This window comes from Chamaea fasciata, unplaced genomic scaffold (assembly GCF_029207755.1).
Source record: "Chamaea fasciata isolate MVZ Bird 193981 ecotype frontalis unplaced genomic scaffold, bChaFas1.0.hap1 SCAF_2, whole genome shotgun sequence".
Lineage (NCBI taxonomy): Eukaryota > Metazoa > Chordata > Aves > Passeriformes > Sylviidae > Chamaea > Chamaea fasciata.
Genome location: NW_027094087.1, coordinates 102,207,389 through 102,233,662, shown reverse-complemented (window position 1 = coordinate 102,233,662; position 26,274 = coordinate 102,207,389). Strand labels below are relative to the sequence as shown.

At 42.6% G+C, this 26,274-nt stretch overlaps 2 protein-coding genes across 6 annotated transcripts in view; one reads left to right on the top strand and one right to left on the bottom strand.

Moving 5' to 3' along the window:
• Positions 1-2,051: 2,051 nt before the first annotated feature.
• KLHL34 (kelch like family member 34) lies at positions 2,052-5,844 on the top strand. Its single transcript, XM_066176937.1, has one exon. It carries the CDS (start codon positions 2,664-2,666, stop codon positions 4,449-4,451), a length of 1,788 nt encoding a protein of 595 aa, XP_066033034.1. The 5' UTR covers positions 2,052-2,663; the 3' UTR covers positions 4,452-5,844.
• A 619-nt stretch (positions 5,845-6,463) lies between these two features.
• CNKSR2 (connector enhancer of kinase suppressor of Ras 2) overlaps positions 6,464-26,274 on the bottom strand; it is a 205,389-nt gene continuing 185,578 nt past the window's right edge. For 3 of the 5 annotated variants that reach the window (XM_066176932.1, XM_066176933.1, XM_066176934.1), the window contains 2 exons: positions 11,548-11,744; positions 6,464-8,490 (listed from right to left, as the gene is read on the bottom strand). In XM_066176932.1, the coding sequence (XP_066033029.1) occupies positions 8,275-8,490; positions 11,548-11,744 (413 nt within the window). In that variant the 3' untranslated portion in view covers positions 6,464-8,274. Of the gene's footprint in view, positions 8,491-11,547; positions 11,745-20,915; positions 23,832-26,274 lie in introns of those variants that run through there. The other 2 variants (XM_066176935.1, XM_066176936.1) reach the window with 2 other exon arrangements.

The window sequence follows — 26,274 nt, the reverse complement described above, 5'->3', positions numbered from 1 at the left end:
AACCTCTTTATGGTACACCTGGATCCAGGGGAAGTGGGATTTATTTCTGTGTCCTCAGTCCCAGCTGTTCTGTGGTAGCAGCACACCACTTCAGCAGTGCCCTGGGGCTGGAGGCCCTGGCTCCAGAGCTGACCATCCCAGTTCTGTGCTGGGATCTCTCCTGGTGGGGCATCCCCAGCCACCCACCAGCCAGCGGGTCACCTCTGCTGTGCCACGTCTGCTTGGGAGGTCACAGAGTGAGAGGGGCTGACAACCTGGCCTGGGCCACAGAGACCTCTCTGCTGTTCTGGTTTGGGGTTTTCCCCATTTCTCCCTGTGCATCACTTCCTGGCTGTGTCAGAGCAGTTGTGGCAGCATAGACTAAGGGCTGGTAGAGGACAAGGACTTTTGGTGAGGAGGAGGTGATGCCAGGAGGTTCATATGCCAGAACTGCTGCAGGAACTCTCCTCAAAATCAGCCCTGTGCTGCAGGCACAGCCCCTGTGTTTGCCTGCCTTGCACCTCAGGCTCCCAGGGAAATTGTGATGGACAGAGCCCACCTGCTATTTCAAAACAGTGGAGGTTTATCTGTACCTTGTGTTACAGAAATCTGGTACCTGAAGGAATTAATCTGGGGAAAGCACTGTCTCTAGGAGTGGGAGCATTTAAGGCCTGGTCCATCATCACCAGGACTCATGTCTGTAAAAAGGGGACAGAGGTATCTGGTTTTTGGTCTCTACTTCCAAAACAGAGAAGTATCAAAACTGAAGCTTGGAATCAACTGCACATCTTCACTAACACCTGAAATACCTTAGAGTTATCCCAACTCAGACATAGGCAAAACCATTGGGAAAAAGAAACAAGCATCCCTTTTCTCCTTTATCCCTACTGCCCATACATGTCATGCTGCTAGCAAAGGGTAAGATCTTTTAGCAAGATCCTGATTTATGGTCTATAGTGTCATGATAGAAAGTGGATTCAAGCAGAAAATCAATTTTCAGAGCTATACAGCAACAAAAAAAATGATGTTTTTGGAGTCCTTCCTTACAAACAGAGCAGAGCATGTGCAGATATCAGTCTGTTTAGCAAGACAGTTTCAGCTCACTGGAACAGTCACACAGCATGCACAGTCCATATTGGGATCCAGTCAGCTCCAAACACTGCTCAGCTACAGGTGTAAGCCACAATTTCATGACATCACATAAATAACTATAAACAAATATAGTAAAAAGGTTTTACCTTCGGCTTAAGCAAAAAGTGAAATTTTCCAGTCCTGTGGGATCCTTCTCTGCTCCCGAGTCTGCTGGCTCACAGTGCAGCAAAATGATCAGGCATTCATCAACCCTGGTAAGGTCTGCAATTCCTGAGGGTGTTTGATTTGGAAAGAAAGGTGTCGGGAGGAGATTCCTGAACACCTCCACCCAGAGTTATGCAGGGGAAAAAAGGAAGAAATAAAAGCAACCTTTAAGAGGTCAGAATGTGTAGCCTGCCCAGATCTGTTATTCCTGGTAGAAATTAGACCCTGAAGTGCCCAGGTGAAAATCAGGGATAATCCCTGTATAAGTGCTTCTAATTGGGACAAACTGAAAGTGAGAAAGTTGAGCAAGACAGCTCTGGCTCATCCCTGGGGCCTCCGGGTTTGTTCCCAGCTGGTAACTGAGAGCACAATTATGCAAAGCCTCCTCTATAAACAGAATTTGGTTTATTAGGGCCAACCTGGGGGAATCTATTTTTGTCACCACTCTGTGCGAATGTGTTACCCTTGTGATTTCCAGCCAGGTCATTCCAAGTCAGCTGCTTTGGCTGTGGCTGTGACTGGAAGCTCCTCTGTCTGCCCAGTCCCTGGCCCCATTTCTCACCCGGCCCGGGGTTGGCTCCCAGGCAAGGGGGACGAGGGGATGAGCCTGTGGCTATTCTGGTAGCTGTGAGCTATGGAGGTGTCACGTGAAGCAAAGAGCCAGAAATGCATGTCAAATCCAACCAGTGACTAATCACGGTATTTTGGTTGTCTTAGTGGCTGCCGGGGAAAGATTTATGGGCTCAGAAAACCTCCCCGTAATAACCCCTGGGCGCTGATTTGATCTTCGGCTGAGGCTTCCCAAGACCGTGCGGAAAGAGGACGGAAAGGGGGCTGCTGTCCCAGAGGTGGTGACGTCTAAAGTGACTGGAGTTCAAAATACAAACAAGAGGAGAAAAGTCAGAGCTCTCTTCTCATCTGTGTCTGCTCAGAGCCACGCGCTGGCAGCCAGAGAGGATCCCTTTGATCTGCCCGTGGAGCAAGAAGGGCTGGGGGCAACGGCTGGGCAGACACGAAGGGCCATTAATTGGGATTGTCATCTAGCTCCCTCATCTGTCACCTGATGGCCAGCCAAGCAAGTGCTCGGCACAGCTGTGGACTCTTCATCCTTGCACAACTTGTGGAGGCAAGAAAAGTAAGCATCCTACAGCTGATATGACATTCAGCTCTTTTTTCTATAAAGGAATGAATTGAATTCACTACAAACCTACTAACTGTCCCCCTATGCCAGGCAAGAGACTGACTTGTTTTATTTGGGTTGGGCTTTTCTCTAACAGCTGGAGGTCTGGTGGGCATTCAAGCAATGGCTGTAGAGTAAGGCAGCTGTTTCAATATCTAATTGCATTTTAGCTCTAATAGCTCAAGGGGAAAGCATTGCATTGTCTGCCATGAGCTACTTCCTGTCCTACTGCAAAGCACACTGCACCGCCGTGCTCGCCCAATACCAGAGCCTGAGATCAGAGGGATTTCTCTGTGATATTTTGCTGAAAGTGAAAGAAAATGAGTTTCCTGCACACAAGTCCTTGTTGGCATGCTCCAGCGACTACTTCCGAGCCATGTTCAAAAATTATACCCGAGAGTCTAAAGCCAGTGTCATTCATCTACAAGTTGTCTCACCCACCGGGCTCCAGCACATCCTGGATTTCATTTACACATCCTTCCTGCCCCTTTCCTTTGAAAGCCTGGAGGATACCTTGGAAGCTGCAAGCTACTTGCAAGTGACTGATGCTATTGGCTTGTGCAATCAGTACTTAGTTAACAATCTTGCCTTGGAAAACTGCTGCTTCTCTGCCAACGTGGCCAGGAAGTTCTACCTGCCAGATGCTCTAGCGGCCACAGAAAAATACATTATCAAAAATGTCTGGAAGCTGCTGGACGTGGATTTGTCAGGACTTCTTGAGCTGAACTTCAGGTCTTTGCTAGCAGTGATTCAATCACCAGATACCCCCATGGTGGAAGAATGCCGCCTGTTGAATCTCGTCCTGCTGTGGTTGAAGCAAGATAAATCCAGGCTGGATCATGCAAGCAGCCTTTTAGAGAACATAAGATATGGTCTCATCCCAGTGGAAGAGCTGAGAAAAACCTACACACAGTCAGAAGTGTCCCTCTCAGCAGGCATTAAGTGCTTGATTATAAAAGCAATAAATTATCACACATCTGTATTCAAGCAGCCTGTCCTGCAGGATAAGTCCACCACACTGAGGAACCAGAAAACTCGGATCATTCTGCTGGGGGGAGGCACAGCAAGTGAGGGGCTTGTCACTGATGTGGTGGCCTTCGATGTTTACAATCACAAATGGAGAACCCTCACACAGCTGCAGGACAGGGTGCAGAACCACAGTGTGTGTGTGGTGGGGAACTTCCTCTATGTCTTGGGAGGGGAAATACAAAGTGGTACCCTGGGTGATACTAAAATTGGAAACACCTTACTGGTTACAAACAAGGTCCATCGGTATGATCCAAGATTTAACACATGGACCCAAATCACGGGCATGCTGGAAAAGAGATGCCAGTTTTCTTGCTGTGTCTTAGGCAAGGATATCTTTGCCATTGGTGGAAGGGGTGAGGACGGGTCGCTGCATTCATCTGTGGAAGTCTATGACATCAGCAGGGATAGATGGACGAAGGCCAAGGAATTGCCATGCAGGATACATGGCCATGCCAGTGCTGTTTGCAAGAACACCATATACATCTCTGGGGGCAAGTACTCGGCCCCAGCCAGCACAAGCAATGACGTTTATTCTCTAAGCTCCCGTGAAGGGCAGTGGGTGAAACGTGCCCCAATGAGCATTGCTCGGTTTGGGCATCAGATGGCAACAATCAGGGGATCCATATTCACCTTTCTGGGATTATATGAACCTTTCTCTGAAATAGAAAGGTATGACCCGGAACAAAACCAATGGACTCGGTTAAGACCACTGGTCTACGATCGATTCTCCTACGGCCTGGCAGTGGTAGAGGAAACAGCTCTTCTGATTGGGGGAAAGAAATGGCAAAACTCGCTGGAGGTTTCCACACAAGATGTGGTTGGCTATGACATTGACAATGATGGCTGGGAGGAGATCTGCAAGGCCCCTCTGCCGTGGTGTGGGCTGCAGTGTGCCGTGCTCCAGCTCTCCGAGGTGGCTGAGGAGCAGGACAGCGACAGCCAGCAGAAGAAGCTGCCCAGCTGCTGAGCTCCCATGCTGAGGAATATCCATCCCAGGAGATGAGCGAGCAGGGCGGTCCTGGAGAAGAAAACTGCAGTGACACTGAATGTGAGAGTGGAAGGTTTGCTTGGATAAGCCAAATGCTTCGTGGAAACAGGCAAGAAAATCTGGCTCCAGCACAGGAAACACATGTAGGATTTATAAAGCTGGAAGCTGATCTCACTGAGCAAGGATGTAGCAACTAGCACGTTTAGAGGCGATGAGTGAGAACTGTAATCCTTGACTTTTGGATAATACCTAGATAGCAATTAGTAGCTGCTGCAAGTCGGATTTTTCAAATATTAAAAAATATAATCCATCTTTTCTGTTTTCTTAATCAGAGGTAATTTTCCCAGCTGGTAAGTGCTATTGAGATTTTATGCTATGGCTAAGCAAAAGGAAAGAGAGCTGTATAAACACCAGAAAATTGATGCCTACAAGAATTAGTAGCAAGTATTGCCAAGGAAAAGGTATTATTTGATATACTAGGTGCTAGGTAAGAATGTCTCAGCTAACCAGCATGAAATTACTGGACAGAAACCATGAACTTTTTTTTCACTATGTAGACTCAGCTACAGCTGAAAGTTAAAACAGTGTTTGTTTGATAGAAGCTATTTTTCTCTCAGTGGCCTTTGTTGTAGAATACCTTCCAGATGTTTATTTTGTGTTATTTTAAGGGCGCACACTACTGGTGCTGTACATTTATTTTGTATCCAAACCCTGTGTTAGCTTAGATGGCCAGAGCTGAAGGGTATCCTTATCGTCAGCCTCCAAGATGCTTCTTACGAGAGTGACAAGCTGTTACTGATGCCTTGGCATTTACCTTGGCACCATATGCTGTTTTATCACACCTGTTCATAAGGGTAAAATGTAACATTGCTGTTGAACTGCTACATAAGAGAACCCTGCAGTCAAAAAAGGTTTACTTGCATCAAAGACTACAAAGGGGAGGGAGGTAACTGAAGGTTTTCAGAAGTCTTTGCTCAGTGTCTGCCTTCATACAAATCAGTAATAGGGTCACTCCCTTCTGGCCACACTGGCAGAGTCTGAAGTCACACAGGGGTACTTTAAGATACATGGATATGTGAAATGCAGACAAAATGGTCAGATGCCACAGAATCAATCTGGTATGGAGTAAAGTGAATCTTGAGCCATAAATGTTCATTTAAAAGCTAAATTTATTGTACTCCATTTTACAGTGTTCCCTTTCTAGGCTGAGAGATAATACAATAAAAATATATATAGAAGAACATTTAATAGTCTTAAAAGAAGGCAGCACAATGGAGAGGACACATGTTCTTTGTCACTAGACTAGCTTAAAAAACTGTAATGTTTAATTTTCACCTTTAAAGCAATCAAGCTAACTTTACTAATGTAAAGTGCAGGCAGAATGGCTGTTGCATAGCAACAGATCTAAGTCTTCTGAACTGCCTTGGTTTTGACAAGGAATCAACTACACAATGTGCATATACATCCATCAGATATAAAGAGTTTTTCATATGAATATATTTACTTTTGGTCCAGTAAAACAATAGCAAGAGAATCTAAATGCTTGGAACAATAGCACAATCCATTTCAAGTCAAGCATTTTTTTTAAAGAGAAATTTACAAAAACCTCACAAATTTAATATACAAGTCAGTACCCATGCAGTAAATAAATGTCCAGTTTATACAAACAGTATTCTTCTAATAGTACAAATCTTACACTGGATCCAGAATTCTATACAAACGTAAATACATGATTTGTCATCCATACGACTTGAATATAGGATCACTGAAAATGGGCTAGAGAAAGGCCACTCTTCTGTACAGTTGTGCAAAATCTGCAGAACATTTGCAATCCAAACGCAGTAACAAGAGAGAAAATAGGGGGTAGAAAGAGGAAAAGAAAGAAAAAGGGGGGCAAGAGGGACAAAGGGAAGGAAGGAAGGAAGGAAGGAAGGAAGGAAGGAAGGAAGGAAGGAAGGAAGGAAGGAAGGAAGGAAGGAAGGAAGGAAGGAAGGAAGGAAGGAAGGAAGGAAGGAAGGAAGGAAGGAAGGAAGGAAGGAAGGAAGGAAGGAAGGAAGGAAGGAAGGAAGGAAGGAAGGAAGGGAGAGAAAGAGAGATAGAGAGAAAAAGAAAGCAAGAAAACAAAAGAGAGAAAGAAAGAGAGAAAGAAGAGAGAGAGAGAGAGAGAAAGAAAAAGAAAGAAAGAAAGAAAGAAAGAAAGAAAGAAAGAAAGAAAGAAAGAAAGAAAAAGAAAGAAAGAAAGAAAGAAAGAAAGAAAGAAAGAAAGAAAGAAAGAAAGAAAGAAAGAAAGAAAGAAAGAAAGAGAAAATAAATTCATTCTTTCCTTCATTCCTTCATGGATATAACTTCCAGGAAATATCAGAGTTCGTAAAGTTTAAAGTACATTCACTGAGCTGTACAGGCAATAGTCTCAAGTTGGTTAAGAGTACAACTCACTAAAGTATAAAGGAAGATTTTCCTTTCCACATGAGCATTATTAAATCATGTCATGAGCCCGAACTCAAGCAGCAAAATACTGAAGAGCAGCAGAAATATTTTGTCATGCTCTTAACATTTTTCAGAACTAAGCCCATAAAAAGTAAATATATGATTTAAGAGTTCCCTCCCACTTTTATTTCAGGCATGTGCCTAACTCTAAGGAGCTATTTCCCCTCATATTCACTGGGTTGTCTTCAGCAGATAACAAATCTCATGGAAGTTTAAAACATTTTAATTGGCTTGTGAACTCTGCAGAGACATCGCTACCCCTTCAAAAGCAAACCACAGGCTTTTTTACTCCTTGGTTATTTTTCAGGTTCTGTGCTCAGCTCTGCTCTCATCACACATTATCCCTGCATACAATACAGCCTAATTTCACAGCTCAGAAAACACATAGGAAACTACTTGAAAAATCCTATTCACTCCTTTTCTATTGTGGGAATCTTCAAAGCATCTCAGATTTGAAGGATTTCACTGGAAACCTCTTCCACTGCTGCTGTTCTGGGCTAAAGAAATGCTGCTACCAAGGATGTTGAAAGTCTACATTTTCTCTTTTGCAAAATCTGCACATTATACTGATACCTTCAGTGCAAAAGCATCGTCAATCACAGTACCATGACTATATTTTTTTTCAATCAACCTAATGTGATTAAGAGACAACACACAATTTGGTCATAATTATAATACAAACCAGCATTCCTTTGCACTGGTGGTAAACCTTAGCAATAAGCTTTAAAAAAGCACAAGGAAATAAGACTTAACCTTTTGACACTTAAATTCACATTAGTCATTTTTTTGTCAGCCGATTTTCACCCTTTTAGGTGTTTGACAAAACTGAAACACAACCACTGCATTACACTTTTTCCCTGTTATTTAAGAAAACTCCTAGAGTTTCTCATGAAATATAAAAATTGGTTTTCTCCCACCACCAAAACAGTACCTGCACTCCAAAAATGCAATGCAATACTGGAATTATATAATATAAAATAGCATTGTAAAACTGACCTTTGATAACAAAAGCTTTAGCATGTGGAACTTCCTACATGAAGGCCACAGTCTTCCAAAAATGCTTTTAAATCCTTTTCTTCAATAGCTAAAGACCACGTTTTTTAATTCACAGAAGGTAAACACAAGCAGAGCATTGGTAGCATATAAAATATACAAATCCTCATTAAAGAAGTGGTATCATTGACCACTGAAGGTTTCACACAGCTGAGTAACATTAAAATATAATTTACTAGAGCTCTCACATATTGATATAAAAACTACTTTATGCACTTAAGTAAAGGGCTGGAGTGTAGCAAATGAACAAAAAGATAGACTTTTATACATGTGTTTCTATGTAGGAGTGAGTGTGTGCTAACGAAGCTATAAGTGCTTCAACCTCAGATGAGCCATTAACAGAGTCCCTCCGGGGGCTGCTTTCATAGATGTTCATGAAGAGATCAAGGTACATTTGTTTCCATTCTTGAAAGTCTCTGGATGTCAAGGCTGGATTATCCAGAATTTTATCTATAATGGCTACTTCTCCTTCCCTGGCCTGTGAGAGAAAAGGAACAAGCAAAGAGTTAATGCAAGAGATAAGTCACTGACAAAATCAATCACATGGGTGGAAGGAGAGAAGGGGGGGTACAAACACAAGCCTCGGAGCCCCTGCAAGCACAGGATCTATCTGCTCTATGAGCACTCAGAAACAGGAGCCCTTTCTACTGTGTCACACCTTCCCCTGTGGGACTTGGGCTTCCCTTGCCTTGCCCAGAACCCTCAGTAAGAGTTCCTATTCCCCCACCTGCCTCCTTGTTCAGCTCCAGAAAAAGCAAGGCCTGTACTGTTTAGCTTGCATTTCTCAGGATGGGTTTCACAACAAAGTGCCATCTGTTTGCCCTTGATCAGCATCAGAAATACTCTGTGGGTGTGTGGGACACAGACACAGACACGGCCTCCTGCCCGCCAGCACAGCTACGCCTCTTTCCCAGGCTTGTCATGGGCACCTGAGCTCTGCATTGCAAAGGCTTGTGCAAGGAATCCCATGGGAATGGCAACTCATCTTCACTGCAGATCTACTGCACGCCATGGGCTGGCTGGCTGCAACCTCTTCCTACCACTGACGTGGGAAAGAGAAGGCGGAAAAAGGGAAAATATAACAAAGCTGTTGGTACCTCCTTATGCACCACCGAGGCAGGGCAGTGACTGTACCATGATTCCTCTTTGGTAACTGATTCACAGTGCTGAGGGACACAGTAAGCCTCAGATGTACCCACAGCCACTCACGCTAGTTGCAAGTGGCGGAAGCTGGATGCCACAGCCATAATCCTTGGGAACACAGCTAACACACAGGTTTCCAGCACTGCTGCTCAGCACAGGAATGGCGTGGCCACCAGCAATCTCCCCTGCAACTTCCCTGTGAGATGGATTTCACACTCCTCATGGCTAACTCACATTTTCCATGTCTGTACTATGAGTATGTTAAATCTTTCTGGGTAGCATGGCAAGGGGAAATATCAAGCTGTGTATGATGGGACAGATCAGAAGGGTCAGAGACATCTTCAATAAGCAGAGCTTTCATTGCTGTGCAAACAATAGCAAATTAACACTACCTGCTAGAATACTCATTTTGAGAAAGAGAGGGCAAGCTGAGAACAAGCTGTGGAAACGAAACTATGGGAAATCCTGATCACCAGATCTCTGCTTTAGCTACCGTAACTTATTTCTCACAGATTGTGGCTGGTCCCGTACCTCTGCACTACCAGCCAGGCAGCTCATACTCAATGACAGGAGAATGATTTGCTGTTATAACAGAAAGGAGAGCACAGGGGTCTTTCATTAATGACTTAAAACATGGGCCATCAAGAGCTAGAAGCAGTTTGGAGGACTGTCCCTGGATACTATTATTTAGGATAAAATTCAAGGAGAGTTCAGAACATCAGTGCCAACAGGCCAGTGCAATTGGCTGCACTCAGGAAGGAGAAACCAAAGGCACTGATAAAAATAAAGACTAATCGATTAGGTAACAGCAGCAGCTACTGGTTGATACAATTGCCAATAGTATGGCAGAGGTGGAGCTCTGAGCTGTAATGCAGCCGGTCACAAGTTACCATGACATCACTGAAAACCAAGTGTGTGTCACTCTACACTGCTGCTCTCTGCAGGGAACAACAATTATCTGTCTTTGCTCCTTGCTGCCATTGCATTTTCCATTACTGGTCTCATGTACATAAGAACGATTTACACCAAACATAGTCCAAACAAGAGTGCTTGACAGACTTAGAAAATACAGCTCATGGACAGAGAACAAAAAGCTGTGTTTGCTTGGTCCAAAGGAAAGAAGTTCCAGAGAAGCACAAAAACAGGGACCCGCTGGATCAAGAGGCTGGGCTGTTTTTTGGACTTCCCTGAAGGAAAGCAATTTCATTTGCAGGAAGCCATTGGTATAATGTATCTCAGGTATCAATAAACACTAACTAAAGAGACAATCCAGCATGGTAGGAGGCTGCTGATGCTGAACCACAGCTGTGGTGTGTGACCCCATTGTAGTACGAAACCACACCTACAGCGTGAACCTCCTACCACCCCGACGTGTGTGAGAGCAGTGTGATTTTGTTTCAGTTTCTCATGCTTGCAGAAATCATGGACAGCTGTGAATGTTGCCCTTTTTTTGCCAGCCTTCAATCCTGCAAAGTCTCGCACGCCAAGATAATAACGCAGGTTGCCTTCAATGAAATGATAGAGTACAGAAAATTAAGCATGTGTAGGATTTTTTTCAGGATGGGAGCCCCACAGCATGAAAATAATATTGTTTAAATGCTTCTCTAGGTGATAGAAAACTAAATTAATTAATGCTGATAAAGCCCTCTTTGATGAAAGCTGTTACAAAATGCACTGTACAATTATCTGGCGACTTAAAATGTGGTAATTTAATATAGTTAACAGGGTCCCTGAGGAAATCCAGCATATTGTTTGCTGAAATCTCTATCAGGACAGAGCTGAAACTGCTGTAACAAACAAAGGAAGCTGACAAGGAGGCTAAATGAGCTGTGGTACATTTAAAATTACCATAAAAATTATCAAATCTATCCTTATCACCATCTACTTATTCAATCAATCTTACTGAATAAGTACAATGATCCTATCAGTTTACACAGAAAACAAGCACATAGTTTCTCCCTGGACAAGCTCATCAATTAGAAAACAATTAAGTGTTGCAAGAGATACTGTTCCCTTCTAAAGGCTGGCTTTGCTTAACTTTAGACTTTGGCAATTATAAAGTGAATGTGTTTTGGTAAATGAAAACGTTCAGGAACAAAAAAGGGATTTAGGTTTCCTTCAGTAATTTGGTGTCAACTTCTCTTAAACTGGCTGGAGGAAGAACTGCTGACTCAGATTAAATTCAAGAAAATAAAGAAATTAAAACTCATCCCCTGACTTTGACTGCTCTCCCAGGCACATTTTTCTCTGCTTTTTAAGCAGTGCTTCCCCATGTCTCCCTTGTTTGCACACTGGGCTCAGCCTGGACTCCAGCTGCACACAATAATCTCTGATTACAATGCAGCCCGAGCCAACCCTGGGGTAGGATTTTTTCCTCCCTGTTTTATCTCACCTTTAAAGTGCTTTTCAGAATTCGCAGCTGGTGCAGTTTTTCATTGACTACTGGATCGCTACATCTCTTTATAAAAGATTTCTTATACTCCAGCTTAGTGGAAATCCGGTGTTCTCCTAAAGGAGACAGGCTGGCCTGCTCCAAGGCTCTGTACAAATCTTGCAAGGAGTCTGCTGTTTTTTCCTCTATAGTTTCAACTGTAATGAGACAAAGGGGAAAACAAAAAAAGGAGGGAGAAATAGAGAAACCAACAATGTATCATTAATGTGATTACATGAAGACCTATCAAAAACCTTTGCAAAATGTTTAACAGGTTTAACTATACTATAAAGAGAATATTTCACACCCCTAACTTCCAGAAAAGTGTGCTGCAACTGCTCCTCTTGCTATTGCCTTCAGAAGAAACTGAGAAAAACTTTCAAGAATGTAAAATCTTGACACACAGAGAGAGGGGAAAAAAGAAACAGCACAAGGTGCTGTAATATTAGAGTGACTTACTACCAGAAATCAGATTTCTGGTATTGCAGTTACATAGTTCTGGTGACTTCCTTATTACAAGGAGAAAAAGCCCTGGAAGCATCCTGCCGAGGAACCCATCAGGGATCACATCTCAGACTGAAAGTGCTGATAACAGCGCTTAAGAATATGTCATGGTGGCCCTGGAATGACATGTCCTTTTCTTTCCTAGGAAAGTCCACTTATTTTTGTCTCTTATTTTTGATACTCAGCGGTGCTGTTCAATAGTCAGCAATGCTGTCACTTATGCTCGTCTGTTACTTTACTATGACCTGAAGGTTCAGCAGCAGACTACAGACTAAATATAAGAGCACAAGCTTGACCTGGCAACATGGAAAACCGAATCAGAGATGTTTGCATTATAGTTTGGTTCCAAAAAAATGAGTATTTATTATATACTATATCAAAATACACAAATATGAGAAGTATTTATTATAGGTTTAAAATATTTGTTCTAACTAGTATTGAAAGCATTTAAAAGGAAAAAATAAATAAAAAAGAGAAAGGTTTTGCTTCTTTAAAAACAAAACTGAGCAAAAGCTGGGGATGAAGTGTTACTCTGATATGAGCATTTGAAATGTTTCATTTAGGAAACACCAAACCACTTCAACCTTTCACATAATGTTTCCCCCAGAGGAAACTCTTCCTTGACTCCATGCTAGCTTTGCAAGCACCGGTGCAGTCAGGATTAGCAGAGTGGGGATCAGGATTAGCCAGGGCAGCCCTTGGGACAGTGTCAGCTGTGTCCCTTAGCCCTGTCCCTGCTGCCCCTTGCACACTGACACACACGTTCATGCAACAGCCAGACACTGCCTGTGCCTGGCCTCCTGGCTGCTTCCGGAGCCCTTGGGATCCTCCCAGACAGTCCTGGCTTTCACAGTGGTGCCTGTTTTCCCAGTTTAAGGTGTCTGTGTCCTCAAGAGGCTTTCCTAGAAGCTCCTGTAGGAAGGCTGCTTGGTTTCAAGCATTAGCTTTACCCTGTGACTGGCCCTGCCCCAAGACAGTCATTTCTACTGGCTGAAAGTTTACCACAAACAGAAGTGCCCTTAAATAAAGAACCTTAGTGTCCTTAGGTGATTAGAGGGCTGTTTATCAGTCACCCAGAGAGCAGACAGTTTGTGTTTAGAAGTGACATTTTTAGTCCATCAAGAGCTACCTGAGGCCACCTCCCAATTTGAGTCCATACTGTGGGCAATGACTCTCCTCAGGCTCAGTGAAGAACTTCAGAAACCCAGATCTCCTCACTCCATCACAAAAAGTGTTTGCATTTGTACAGATCTTTATACAATCCAAGAATTTTGCCATCAGCAACTAATCTAGCTTCATCTTTCATCAGTTTATTCCTTTAGCCTTTTAGAGGACAGCTGTTTAGAAAGCACACATTTGAATTTTTTTTAAGAGATATGGAAATGAAGAAGGGTTGGAGATTTTTTATTGATGGAAGTATTTTGAGTCTGCACAGAGCCCCCTAAATCATCCCATCCTGTGCTACCCTGCTTGGTGAGCTGGGTTCATCACTGTTAATGGTGGCCAGGACTGAAATAAAATGGAAATAAGATGCTTTTCTCTTGTAATTTTCCTTCTAATTAAAACATCTTATGGGCTAAGGGGAAAAACATTCAGTAGCTGAATAATTAGAGAGTGGCTAAAATCTTTTGTGGTCTTGATTTTTATGCTTCCTTAAGAAGTCTATGCAGCAATGAGATCAGAAGTTTGGGATCTCTCTATCAGCTCCTACTGCTGAATGCTGATGTCCACCGGTCTGACAGCTGTGGGAGTGATTTGCTAAAGGGCAAAGGGAAAACTCCCTCCTGGTCTGACACAGGAGTATCTGGCACCTGTTTCTCTCTCTCCCTCTCCTCATCTCTTGCTATGCAAGGCAAAAGAGATCTTTCCTCGGGTGTCTCTTCCCAAGCAGTGCTGCCAAGGTTGTACCCTGATGGGATTAGGACAGCGATGGCTTACTGAAGCAGCAGGCCAGCACCTTGACTCCACACCATCTAAATTTACTTTGCTAACGTGATCTAAAGTTTGGATTGGCAGCCAGTCACCACATCCAAGCTTGCCATCAAAAACCATGGCTTCCTAAAAACCAGAAACTCCTCATCAAGGCAAAATAAAGCATTTGAGTTCAACCCTAAGGTTCAATACTGAATGAGAAGTGTCTTTAATGAACCTGGATGGCAACATGGCCTCTGTGAGTACAAACTCTGTGCCAGGGGGCTTGTCCTGCTCTCCCTCCCCACACTGCTGGCCTGGGACCTGCATGGCTGGTGCTCCTCAGGGCTCATCCCCTGGGACAGGCACCCACAGCTCAGTGTGGGCCTAGAGGGAGCACGGACACCCTCCTTCTACCCTTGCCCAAATGGGAACAGCTCTGAGACTGCACAGGGAAGGCACAGGCCTGTGGGGGCAGGACACAGGCTGGGTTAGGCAGCAGAACACTGACAGAAGGTCTCTGGAACACATCAGCACATCACCTCCACACGGCTGGGGCTGCCTCCCCCACACTCTGTCACTGACTTGGTGATGTCACTATGAGCAGCACGTCAAAAAGGGGACAGGATTTCCTAAAGAGGAAAGAGGAGAGAAGGAAAACAAGTTCCTTAAATGCCTTACTGCTGCTGAGGCTGGGAAAGCTCTAAAGAGGGCAAGACGCCTTGTTCACCCATGGTGGGGAAGAGGGTGGTGGGTGTTATGCAAACACATCCCAAGCCCTTAATATTTTCCAGAGAAATGCTGAAGGTGGTGCTGCTGCTCTCAATGGCTGTCAGTAGGCGGGAATGAGATTACACACACATCTCCCCTCCCTCAGCCTTCTGCTAGAGCCTTTGATTGATTTCCTGTAGGTGTTGGTGAAACCCTTGGCACCATAAAGCATCTGAGGTATTCTGTTAGATATAGAGCAGAGCTTGGAACATATTTTCTTTTTTAAAATTGGTGGATTTGTATGCAAGTCATGCTATTCCAGCATGGCTGTCTCATTAAGGAGGAATAAGACCTCTGGTAATGTTTTGTTTAAGTAGAAAATGTGCTCCAGTAGGATTTGCAGGTGACCTTGGACCAGCAGCCAACACAACAGTTGTTTTTCACACTCACTTGGCTGCTGAGTCGCGGGTTGCATCTTTCCTGTTTCTCTGAATGCACTGCTAGGTCACAGTTTCCACATACTGCTGAAAAGCAGGGTCTCTTCTCTGAAGCTGCAATTTTGTGCCCTGCCCCACACAAGCCTGAACAACTCCGTAACTCAGGAGCAGAAATAAAACTGCACAAACTGCAACACAAGGGATCTAAATCTGGTGAGAACCCTCTCTTCCAAACGCAAGAATATACAGGCAGTGAATTTTATAACAAGCTCCTGCTGTCTTCAAGTGAATACAAAGCTATTTGCATTCAATTCTGGAGATAATGAATACATCTGTCTAGTAAATGTCATGTGATTATTTTTCACTATTCTGCTTTCCATAGGAAAATTTTCTGAACTTTTTGTACTTTGCCCTCAGTTCCTAGAATGCAGTAAATATTTGTAACTACTTCTACATTTTCTCAGGAGAGAAAGACAAAGATTACGGCCGAGTAGGTGAAACTCCAACCAGGTCAGGAACTGTTTGGGTTCTTGGCATTCAGGAAAAGCTGGTGGGATTTCTCATACTGTGCTGTCACTTCTGGTTGAAAAGAGCATGCAACAAGCTCTGTGATGTACTAAGTGTAATCACCTCCTGGTTCTGTTAGGGAATTCATCTTTCCATTATTTCCCTCTTTTAAACCAAGATTATAAGGGCGTAAGGTACTTATGTGAAAAGTGACCAGAGAGAAAGTTACCATTGGTATTTAAATGGATCAAGAAATGATTGGTCCGTGTAAACTGATGATTCAGGAAGATGGTACTGAATTAGAACCCTGCAGAAGGTCACCACTGCAGCCCAGCTGGCTAACACACTGCTCTCTGGACACAGACAACCTCTAGGCACACACCTCTCAAAAATCTGCTCTAAATATAAGGAGTAACTTCCAGCAGTTTTTAGTGGAGGTCCCTGCACTTCTGTGATTCACTTTTCTGCTAAAGCTCAAGCTGCCAAAATTTTGCATGGTTCTCATCTTTCAGTGAGGTACCAGAGGAGCTCATACTTTCAGGTGGGGCTGTGAGTGAACAGAACTGCCTGTGTAAGGACAGTTAATAAATTTTGTCACCTAACCTGCTGACAAGGTCATATTTTTGAAGGATCAAAGCTCTCCATTTGGGCCCCTTCTGGTCTTTGCCAATGCCTCCAGACACCACCCAGGCTCAACCCTGTTGCCTTTAGAGTTCTCATCCTGACTGACGGACCCCACTGCCACCCTGATGGAATTTTCCCACTATCCTCTTTTCTGTTTGCTGTCTTTACTGCTTAGTGACGCACTTTCCTTCGCTGCGCAACTCCTCTCACACACGCCCACTCCTCTCCTTGCAATCAGCCCTGCATTTGAACAGAAGTTCCACCCTCTGCAAATCCCCAGAAAGCCAAGCTGCTGCAAAGTCTGTGACAGGAAGCAAACAAGGCACAGTCAGACTGAAAGCTCCAGGCTCCACTGAAATTTAAACTCCCATTTTCATTGCTTTTGGTGAGCTCACTCCCTCTGGCAGAGGAACCAGCTAACCTCAGGTTTCTCAGGATATTAACAAGGAGGCAATTTTGTTAGAATACATCACTAATGACCTTATTAAACAGCTGCCATGTTATTTTATCCCTCCAAATCTCAAAGATTTGCTTCCAATTTGAGAGCTACACCTTTTAGCTTCACCTTTTGCGCAGGGGAGGCATTTACCTCATTGGTCCCAGAGAGCTTCTGAGAGTGGCAGTAAATGCAGTAAATAACTCCCCGAAAACAAGAAGCATCCCAGGCCTCTGGGAAATGGGCTCAAGTTAGATAAAAGAGCTTTGGGTGCACAAACCTCTGGGTGTTTTTTTTTCCCTTTGCCTTCCTGACCCTGACACAAGCTAACTAATAACTGATATAATCAAGGTAGCAAGAAAGCATTTGTAATCTTCCTATGCCTTAGCAGGTTCTCTCTGCCATGTCCAAAAGCAGGGACTATCAAACCCTGCCTGGGCCTGCAGTGGTTTCACTGACAGGGAGGTAGAGCTGCACACAGATGCCTGCTGACCCCTTGGGAAGCTCTCCAGGCTCAGTTCAGGCTGTGCCAACAGGCAGACAAGGGCTGTGGCCACAGTGTGAAACAGCATGGCTGGGCTTGTAAATCCCAGGGAACAGCTAGGAGAGAGACTGAAGGGGTCTCCCTAGACACAAGGTGAAAAAGGAGAAGGATGAAAGGAGATGTGGATGTGGATTTTAGCAGTGTTGCAGTGGAGGGGAGAAAAGAAATCCTCTGAAAAAGCAGTTGGTTTCTCAGTGCAAGGCCTAAATCCATCTTTGCTGCTGTTTGGGTTAATCAAGAATTCAAAACTGCCCAAGAGTGAGAACCCACACCCCAGTGCTTCTAATACAAAGATTCAGGAATTAATAATTTTAACACTATTTAGATGGCTGGCTGGCAGACGAAGCTATGTATTTCCTTTCCCCCACCACCTACAAGCTAAAAGGAACAAAGTGGTGAAATCATTGTAAGCTTTAAAGGAGATGGTGTCTGCACAGCTGTGGCTGTGCATGAGGCCACTCCTGAACAGGTATGGGGGGAGCCACAGTGATTTGGTAAGTCAGCTCCTAGTAGGAAAATGTTTCAAGTCACATCCCTAATTACTGAGAAAAGGAAGAAGCAACACAGTATTTAAGCCTGGCATGCTACAGCAGGCAGGAGGTGCAATAAAATGCAGGTCTGCATGGAAACAGCTGCTACTCATCTGCTCTGGGTAAGATAGAGCAGATTTCCCTGTTAAAGTACAAGCAGACCTCTATGCCATGTCCTATGCCACTTTAAAATCAAGGCCTGACTGGATTTGTGATTACACCTGTAAACACACACATATATTAATATATATATATATGTCTATACACACACACACATGTGCATCTTAATGCTCTCTACAAGTGAAGAAAAGCTTAAGCAAGGTGAACTAAAACTAAATCAAAAGCAAAATGTGGGCTTCTTGTGCAGTACCCAGTCTTTGCAACCCTTCTCTCTGGTATTGCCTCCATTTCCCTGCCTTCCTCTGATTCATGTAATCCTTTCCTTTCTGTCCCTGTGTATGTGAAAGTGCAGAATTTTCCCAAAAGTCTTGAATCAAGGAAGGGAAGAGCATTATTTAAAAACAAGCTTTGATCCATGTGTTTGGTGAAATATTAGTAGCTGGAGGATCATAAAATTTTATATTTATTGTATTTATTCTTATGTATTTATTCAATGCAGGTATTAAATCTGGATTTTATCCCATCATTTCCTCTAAAGTGGAAGTATTTTTGGGTTACCAGGATAGATGTACACAGTTTCTATTCTCTCCTATTATGTAAACCTGCAGACAAAAAAAGATACTCCCTGGAGAGGGTGCTCACTGAAAGCACCAACACAACAGAGTCCTGCACTTGCTGGAGTTTTACACCCAATGAAATGAGTCTGCTTCTCCTCTCACATGCATGAGCATAAATTTGGTTTCTTGAAATAAAGTGAATTGTGCAGGCAAGTGGAAAACTCATCTCCTAATGATAGATATCTGAAGATATTTCAGGCATTTTCCACTACAGCCAAGTTCAGTCTCAGAATCAGGTAGGTACCACCTTCTAGAAGAACTAGCCCTAGCCTCTGTAAGGCCTGACAGATGCCAAGCCTTTGCTGTGACACCAAAGGTCTAATTATTTTTGTGAACCACTTATGGTACTAGCAGATTTCCTTTTGGGTCAGTAGATCCCTGTGAATCTCTTTTCTGCTGAAGTCACCTTTCTGGGGATGTCTGAAGGACGAGCTGTGTGCACCCCGCCATGGCCCTGCAGGTTGCAGTGTGAGCTGGCTGCAGTGTGAGCTGGCAGGCTGGAGCATGTTTATATGTTCAACCTCCAGCCTTCATGGGACACTTGAGCTGGTCCTGCTCTGAGACTCACACGCACCTCAGCCACGTTTCTTCAGCCTTCCACGCAACTGGAATTGCTTACTGAATACAGCTGACACTAAACTGAGCATAAGGAAAACCCTTGATGTCTCTCCGTGCAGATCTGCGTTGCTGAGCTGACAGTAACACACAGACATTTCTGACATGCATTTAGCAGTGAAGTATAGGTGCCAGCTAATGGGTTACTGTGTTAGTGAGAAGGGGACACAAAGAGAATTATTGCCTTTTTCTGCTCACGCTGCCTCTTGATAGCCCTTGCACGCCTCAAATGAGCACCTGTAGCTCCCTCTTTGCTCGCAGTTCTGCTGTTTCATGAGGTTATATGGGTGGGCTGTGATTTCAGAGAGGGCATAAGAACGAAGTTACTCCAAAGCTTCCCAAAGTCAAGGAATTCTGATCAGTGGGAGAACTTTACTGCAGTAGGATTATAGTTGCATTCTTCCTTGGTTTTGGATATGGTACTCTACTCATTAAGCTGCCTATGAAGGCACCAGTTTAACCTTAATTTGCTGATTTTAGTGACTCTCTGGGAGAATTTCACACAATGAAATAGGATATCCTGACATTTTTCTGTGCCACACGCTGATGTAAGTGCTGTTTAATTTTATCACAAGCTATCAGTGCTGAAGTGAAATAAACACACCAACCACATTTTGATGGTACACTTCCACTTGGGCCCCGCAGTTCAAAAACAATAGAAAACTAGTATTTATGAGGAAAGCCAGGAGCTGGAGCAAACTGGGCAAAATTGCTAGACATGTGGGAATTCTGTAGCTTTTAAACACAATGAGGAGTTCCCTACAAATAATAATTCCCAAGTAATACACAGATGCAATTACTCCTTGAGGAAAATATTGTTTTTACAAACCTAAGCTGTTGAAGCAAAGCTGTGAAAGGTTAAGTGACAAACGATACGGACCCAGCGACATTACTCACCAGCCAGAATCGAGCCACAGTCACGCTCACACAACAGCAGTGCCTCTCAAGGTTTATGGGATTGATCCCTGAAAGCCAGCCCGAGAAGAGGGGGGCCTGTTCCTAGGGAGCAACACCCACCTGGAAAATGAACTCTACTTCAGGCTACATCTGAAATTGCTTATTTGTATGAAAATGCAGCACCGCGAGTGAAGTTTTCCAAAATGCGTCACAGAGGAATTGCAATCCTACTTTCAACATGGGAGAAACATTAGTGTGGGCAGGGGACAGGTTAATTGAATCTCTGCCTCAGTTACCTCTGTAACTCACTGTGGGGTCTGCTGGGGAAGTACTTCCCAAGGTGTTTCTGAAAGAGGTTTGAAATACTTCCCAAAATGTTATCCCAGAAGATGTCATATTTATTCGGATATTCAGATTTATTATTGGATTTATAATTGCACATTATGATAGCTGCACTGATTAGATTCCAACCTAATTAAGCTGCATCCTGATTTACATCTTATTTATGCAGGGCACACAACTGCCAAATCTTAGGCACCCCCCATCAGCTGCTGAATGCCCATCACACCCCCACGGTCTGGAAGCACCACGGAGCTCAAAGTACCTTTCAGAAGAAAAGCTATTGCTGTGACGAGGGAAATGCAATAATTCCATGTGGCTTTTCTAGACATCACTGATATCATCAGGTGTCAGAATGAACTTGTGAACATGGATGAACCTCAGCATAAAGTGCTCTCAAAACTGGCATGAGCGGTCACAGCAGAAAGGTCCATTCCCCACCCACTGGGCAGAATGTGTATGCCTCAAAAGGAACAAGAGAAAGGAACTGAACATCAGCCCTGACAGACGATAGTTACGCAAAAGCAAGACTGAAAATTTGCTGGCTTATTTCCTTTATTAAGCCCAAAATAACACCTTTAAAAAATCCTGACTTCATGAATAAATCAAATGCCTTCATTAAAGAAACATTTACTGCCATTTTCTATACTTTATTTTAAGGCATACAGAAAAATATTTAACAAATGTGTATGCAATTAAATGCCAGGGACTGCTAATTACAGCCCTTCTGAATGCCTCTGCAAAACAAAGATACTCAATACAATATGTTAGAAAGGGTGGGGAAAAGAAAGAGAGGAAGCTGAAGACAAGCTAATAGGCATTAGTGCAGATATATGCTGGCCTTTGGCTACGAGCAGCAAATAAGCCATCAATGTAACCCCAAATGGCAGCCAAAGGACATTTTAGAGTCACCCCCTTGCTTCTGCTTCTCTAATTCATTTCCAAAACATTTCACCTCTAAGTAATTATGAAATTTAATGACAGAATGTAAAGGACTGGCTGGGGTTGCAGGCCATTCCAACAAGGCTTTAATCACATATCCTTCAGGTTGCAGAATCTTTATGTACTTAGCAGTGATGTATCATTCCTGGCAGAGGCAGGTACTTCAAAGGCAACCTCATATAAAAAATAAATTCTGCCTTTGCCAAGCATTGGAAAGAGCACTAAATTAAATTTTAAAATCAATTCCTACAGACAAACTCAGTGGGTTTGTCTATCTGGCCAACAGGCAAAAAATTATGACAGTACAGTTTTGTAATCAATAATAGCAATACAGTGCATGTTTCTGATTAGAAAAAATTAAAGATGCCAAAACAACATTGCTAAATATTTAGGCTGTTTTGTGACAGTCCTATTGAGCAGAAACATAAAACATGCATTTTGATGAATTTCCAACTAGTTTATGTCATACTATACTTTTTATTTTTCAAAAAAGAATATTAAAACTATTATAAGCTTTGTCACCTGCTGTAAGGCAGAATGATGTTATTTTATTCACTGCACATTTCCTGTTTGTGAGGCAAAAAAGCATAATTTACTTCTTTATAAAAGGGAAATATATATATAACTATATATATATAATTTTATTGGTATTAACATAATGCAATACCATACATTGAGCAAACAGAAAGAAAACATTTCAAAATACATTTTTTAAAAGTATCTCCCCGTAAGATAGTATGAAATATCAAGTAATTAGCATTAACATTATTACAATACACCCTTAGCCAAATATATTAAGGAAAATCCACATTCTAATCACAGAGATAGAGGCAAACATCAACCCATAGGGGACTCAGAACATAATGATAAATACAATATCTGAATCTACTTCGAGTGACATCCAGACAAATACTGGCCCCAAAACAGCCCTCTGGAGTCTGGGTGTTACACAGAGAATACTTTGTGCCTGCTTGGCCAGGCAGCATCACTCAAATGTTTTAGTCCTAGAAGATAAAGAGGAACCGAAGAGTTTAACTGCAGAGTCTAATAAATCTCAGCGTGAGGTATCTTCTCCGTCATCATCCAAACGAGTGCCAGTGTACCCTCTGGGAATTCATTACAAACCATTAGATAAATGGAAGTCTCTGAAAGGTCTGTACATACCTCCACTTGACAGAATACACTTAGTTTAGCATGACACAGAAAGGAAACTTCCTTCACTAATGTGAAGCACGCTTAAATGACACGACTCTCTCTGGTTGGCCTGAATGGGTTCACTGGAGTTCAGTACAAGCAATGGGAAATTACAGTTACCATGGCTGAATCCCTCTTTAATTCCTCGAGGTGTGCAGAACAAAACTGAGTGACATCAAAGCCCTTCCCCTGCCAAGACCCTCTTCCCCTTCCGTTCTCCCGTGCGGGGGGCAGTATTTTCTGCAAATGTGCTCCATGTAGACTGGATCTGACTTTGTGCCTAGTCCCATTGTGGAAAGGGTGCATTCTTCAAAAGACTGGCCATGCCCTTTGACACCTTCCTGGAGGCCTCATATTCAGGCATGTGGTTGTCTATGCTTTAACAGGTCTGTTCTCTGTTATAAACATCAAAGTTATTCAAGAAGAACTGACTTTCTGAACGGAGGCCATTAGGTTGCTTGCAAGAGGCTGAAGTTGAGTCTCCGTCGTGCCAATTCTCTAATGAAAAGTTTATCAACCTTTGAGTCCAATCGGTTCAGTGCCAAGAGATGTGGTTCCCATTTGACATGGAGAGGTGCTACCAACTCTCGCAGTGTATTAGCCTAATATGATAAAGCAGTGATACAATATGTTGAAAGATCGGTGATGTGCCATTATTTCCATATCATATTAGTAAATTAGAAATACTATCATGCAAACAAGAGCAAATAGCAAATCTGGCATACAGTAGCAGCACTACAGAGCCTTTCTAATCTGCATGCAGCTATGCTCGTGAGGACAGAGACATGGCACTGTTCTGCTATTACACCTCACTCCATTAAAATATCCATCCCTGATGCAAAAGAGGTATTTAGGGCAGAAAGTTATATATTCTCTTTTTGTAGATAGGTTTTTAAAAAGAACAGAACAAAGACCAATTAAAAAAAACCCCAAACAACCCACAAATAAAACAAGAGAACAATACACATCCTAACCAACTTAGTTGGTTTTCTTCATGTTGAAGACACATTAGCTCATTTGGAAGCACTGGGAAAGGGTCACATGAATGAGGAGAATGGAAGCAAAGAATGTGCCCCAAATCCACCAAACGTGCTACAAACACAGAAAAATATCCTGGTGGCAACTTATGCATGAACTAGAAAAAGAGGTGGCACAACACAATCTGGCTCCTTTCGTTCTCCTAGCTGACAGTCCAGCGTTGTGCAATGTTGGGTGAAGGATAAGATACAGAGCTAGGAGACCATGTGATTTTGCAACCACACTGACATTACACACTTCCATAAGCTAGGGCTTGAGAACTCGAGAATCTTTGTGGACCTGTGTTAGCAAAGAAAAGAGAAAGAGAGAGGTGGAATAAACAGCATACAGCTAAATTGTTTACTTAGAGTTTCTGTGTGGATATGCAGTCTCTGCACAGGCAGTTTCAAAAGCCTGGCTGCTCTCAGTGCATTCCCTATTCTATTGCCTGCTACACTAAATTTTGCAATAAAAAATGAAACCCCATGGATCTCAACATCCATTGTCATTTTGAATCCCAGATAAAAAAACCTGGGGGATGTTTTGTTATTAAAAACAAACAAACAAACAAACAAAAATACTTTGGGAAAGAGTTCAACTGTGCATAATGTAAAGACATACAAACTCATTCCAATTTAACTACTGAGCTTTGTTTAACCCATGTTAAAGAGATTTTTTTTCCAAAAGACAGGATGGAAAGGAAGGAAAATATCAAGCATTGCCATTTTTATTCTTGAGCATATCACAAAAGGTCTGGAAAGCAGACAAGAAACGTTGTCTCAGGGACAGAAAACACAAGGTAGAAAGAATCCCAGATGGAAACATTGGTGCCATTTAGTCCACACATGGCAGCAATTGGAAAATGAGTTTCGGAGAGGCAGAGGGTGAGCAATGCTACACAGAACTCAAACCCAGTTCAGCCTCTTCTCTATTGCTGAGATTTTCTGGGACTCTGTGCATCAACAAGGAGAGGAGGAAGAAGAAGTGTGAGGAAAACAGTTTATATAACTAAATTCTAAGTATAGTAGTCAAGAGAAACTTTTACATAACCTATTGTTTAAAATAAAAAAAAAAAATTTGATTCCACAACCAAAATGAAAAAAACCCAAACCCAACCCCCAAAACCAACCCCAAAACCCCTGACAAACAAAAGGCCAAACCAGCACATTTCAGGACTCATGGGGTTGAGGAAAGGGAGACTTTATAGAGTACAAAAGGGAATGTTTTTCAGATTTCATCCTGTTTTAAATGACAAACAGTTGTAGCATTGAAAATAAGAGTCTTGGATTTATTCGGAAAAAGGTTTTAAGTGAAAGAGGATATTCCTGCCTCATCAGTATCAATCCTCCAGCTTAAGGAGATCCTGTCATCTTATGGCTGCTGTTCATACAACTCAATCACTAAGAATTCAGAAAGTTTATTTCAAAGGTCAGGCTTTGGCAAAAGAAACTTCCCTTTTTGTGAAACAAGGTGGCTGTGAAATAAAGGAGGGTTACCAAAGTTAAGGCAAGGCCATTATCTAGAAGATGTCTACACCCAGCTCTTCCTCACGCCCATCTGAGTGTGCCTGGGACATGTCCTCTATCTGTGGAAGAACTGTGCTACCTTCAACACATGGTGGGACAGGACCTGCCTTATGTACATAAAATTCAATTAGATTTTGCACTAGAAAACTATTTCTGAAAAAAACTTGCTAGTAAGACACACTTTTGTAAAGACTATTCAGTAATATTGCTAAGGTTTGATTATTATATAAACTACATAAATTATCACACTCTGGTAATTTTTCACTATCCCAGTTTGGATTAGTCTGTGCATGAACAGCCTTTCATTAACCTCTTAAAGTAAGTGGTAGCATATGCTGTCCAATTTATCTTAATGTGAATATAATTATGGGGCACTGGGGGGCTTTTCTAAGTAGATTTTCAGTATCACTTACTGATAGTAACTAAACGTTTAGAAAATCTGCTTTTTAGTAATGAAATTATTTTTCCTCATCCTTACAAACTCCACATTTTTCTTTCTGTATCACTAACATTAGCAAAATTATTTATGTAAAAAACCTCCAGCATATGGTTTTGTTTCTAGATAAGGGTTTTAAAATTTGTTTTAAGGGAGAACAAATACAAATAACAAAGAACGAGTAACGTGCTTTTGGACGGATACTTATTGACACTACAACTTATGAAACTCATGAGACTTGCAAACATTTTGAAAAATAAACCAACTGCCATTCACATACAAAAATGAATGTGACCCTGTGAATATAGCAAAGTGAACTTACTGCATTTATCAACCAAATCATGCCTGCATTATGAGAAGAGTTTTATGGTCAGTGACTTCCCCAGAATGGTTACAGACACAAAACTGTCTGCTGTAAATCTCTGCCTATTTCTTCCCCTGATGTGGTCATGTGGGATGTGAGGAACCTGATATCTGAGCAAACCTGCAGCAGTAGGAGGTACTTTGCCCATCTAAAATGGTAGAGACAGAATGCACCCGGGCTGGGATCAACCCACCAAACAGGAGCAAAGGGATGCCCTGCAACCCTTTCCAGGCCAAGTGTCAAAAGCCAATAAAAATGTAAGCAAAGGGAAGCAGTAAGTTCTCATGAGAGAAATATTTGAGTCACAATCAATAAGGTCTCAAAATGGCTATCACACAAGAAGTCCTATGTAAGGAAAGGGGCACAGGTGATACAAGTCTTTCTCTTTGAGACTGATTCATAAATAAATTTTGAAGA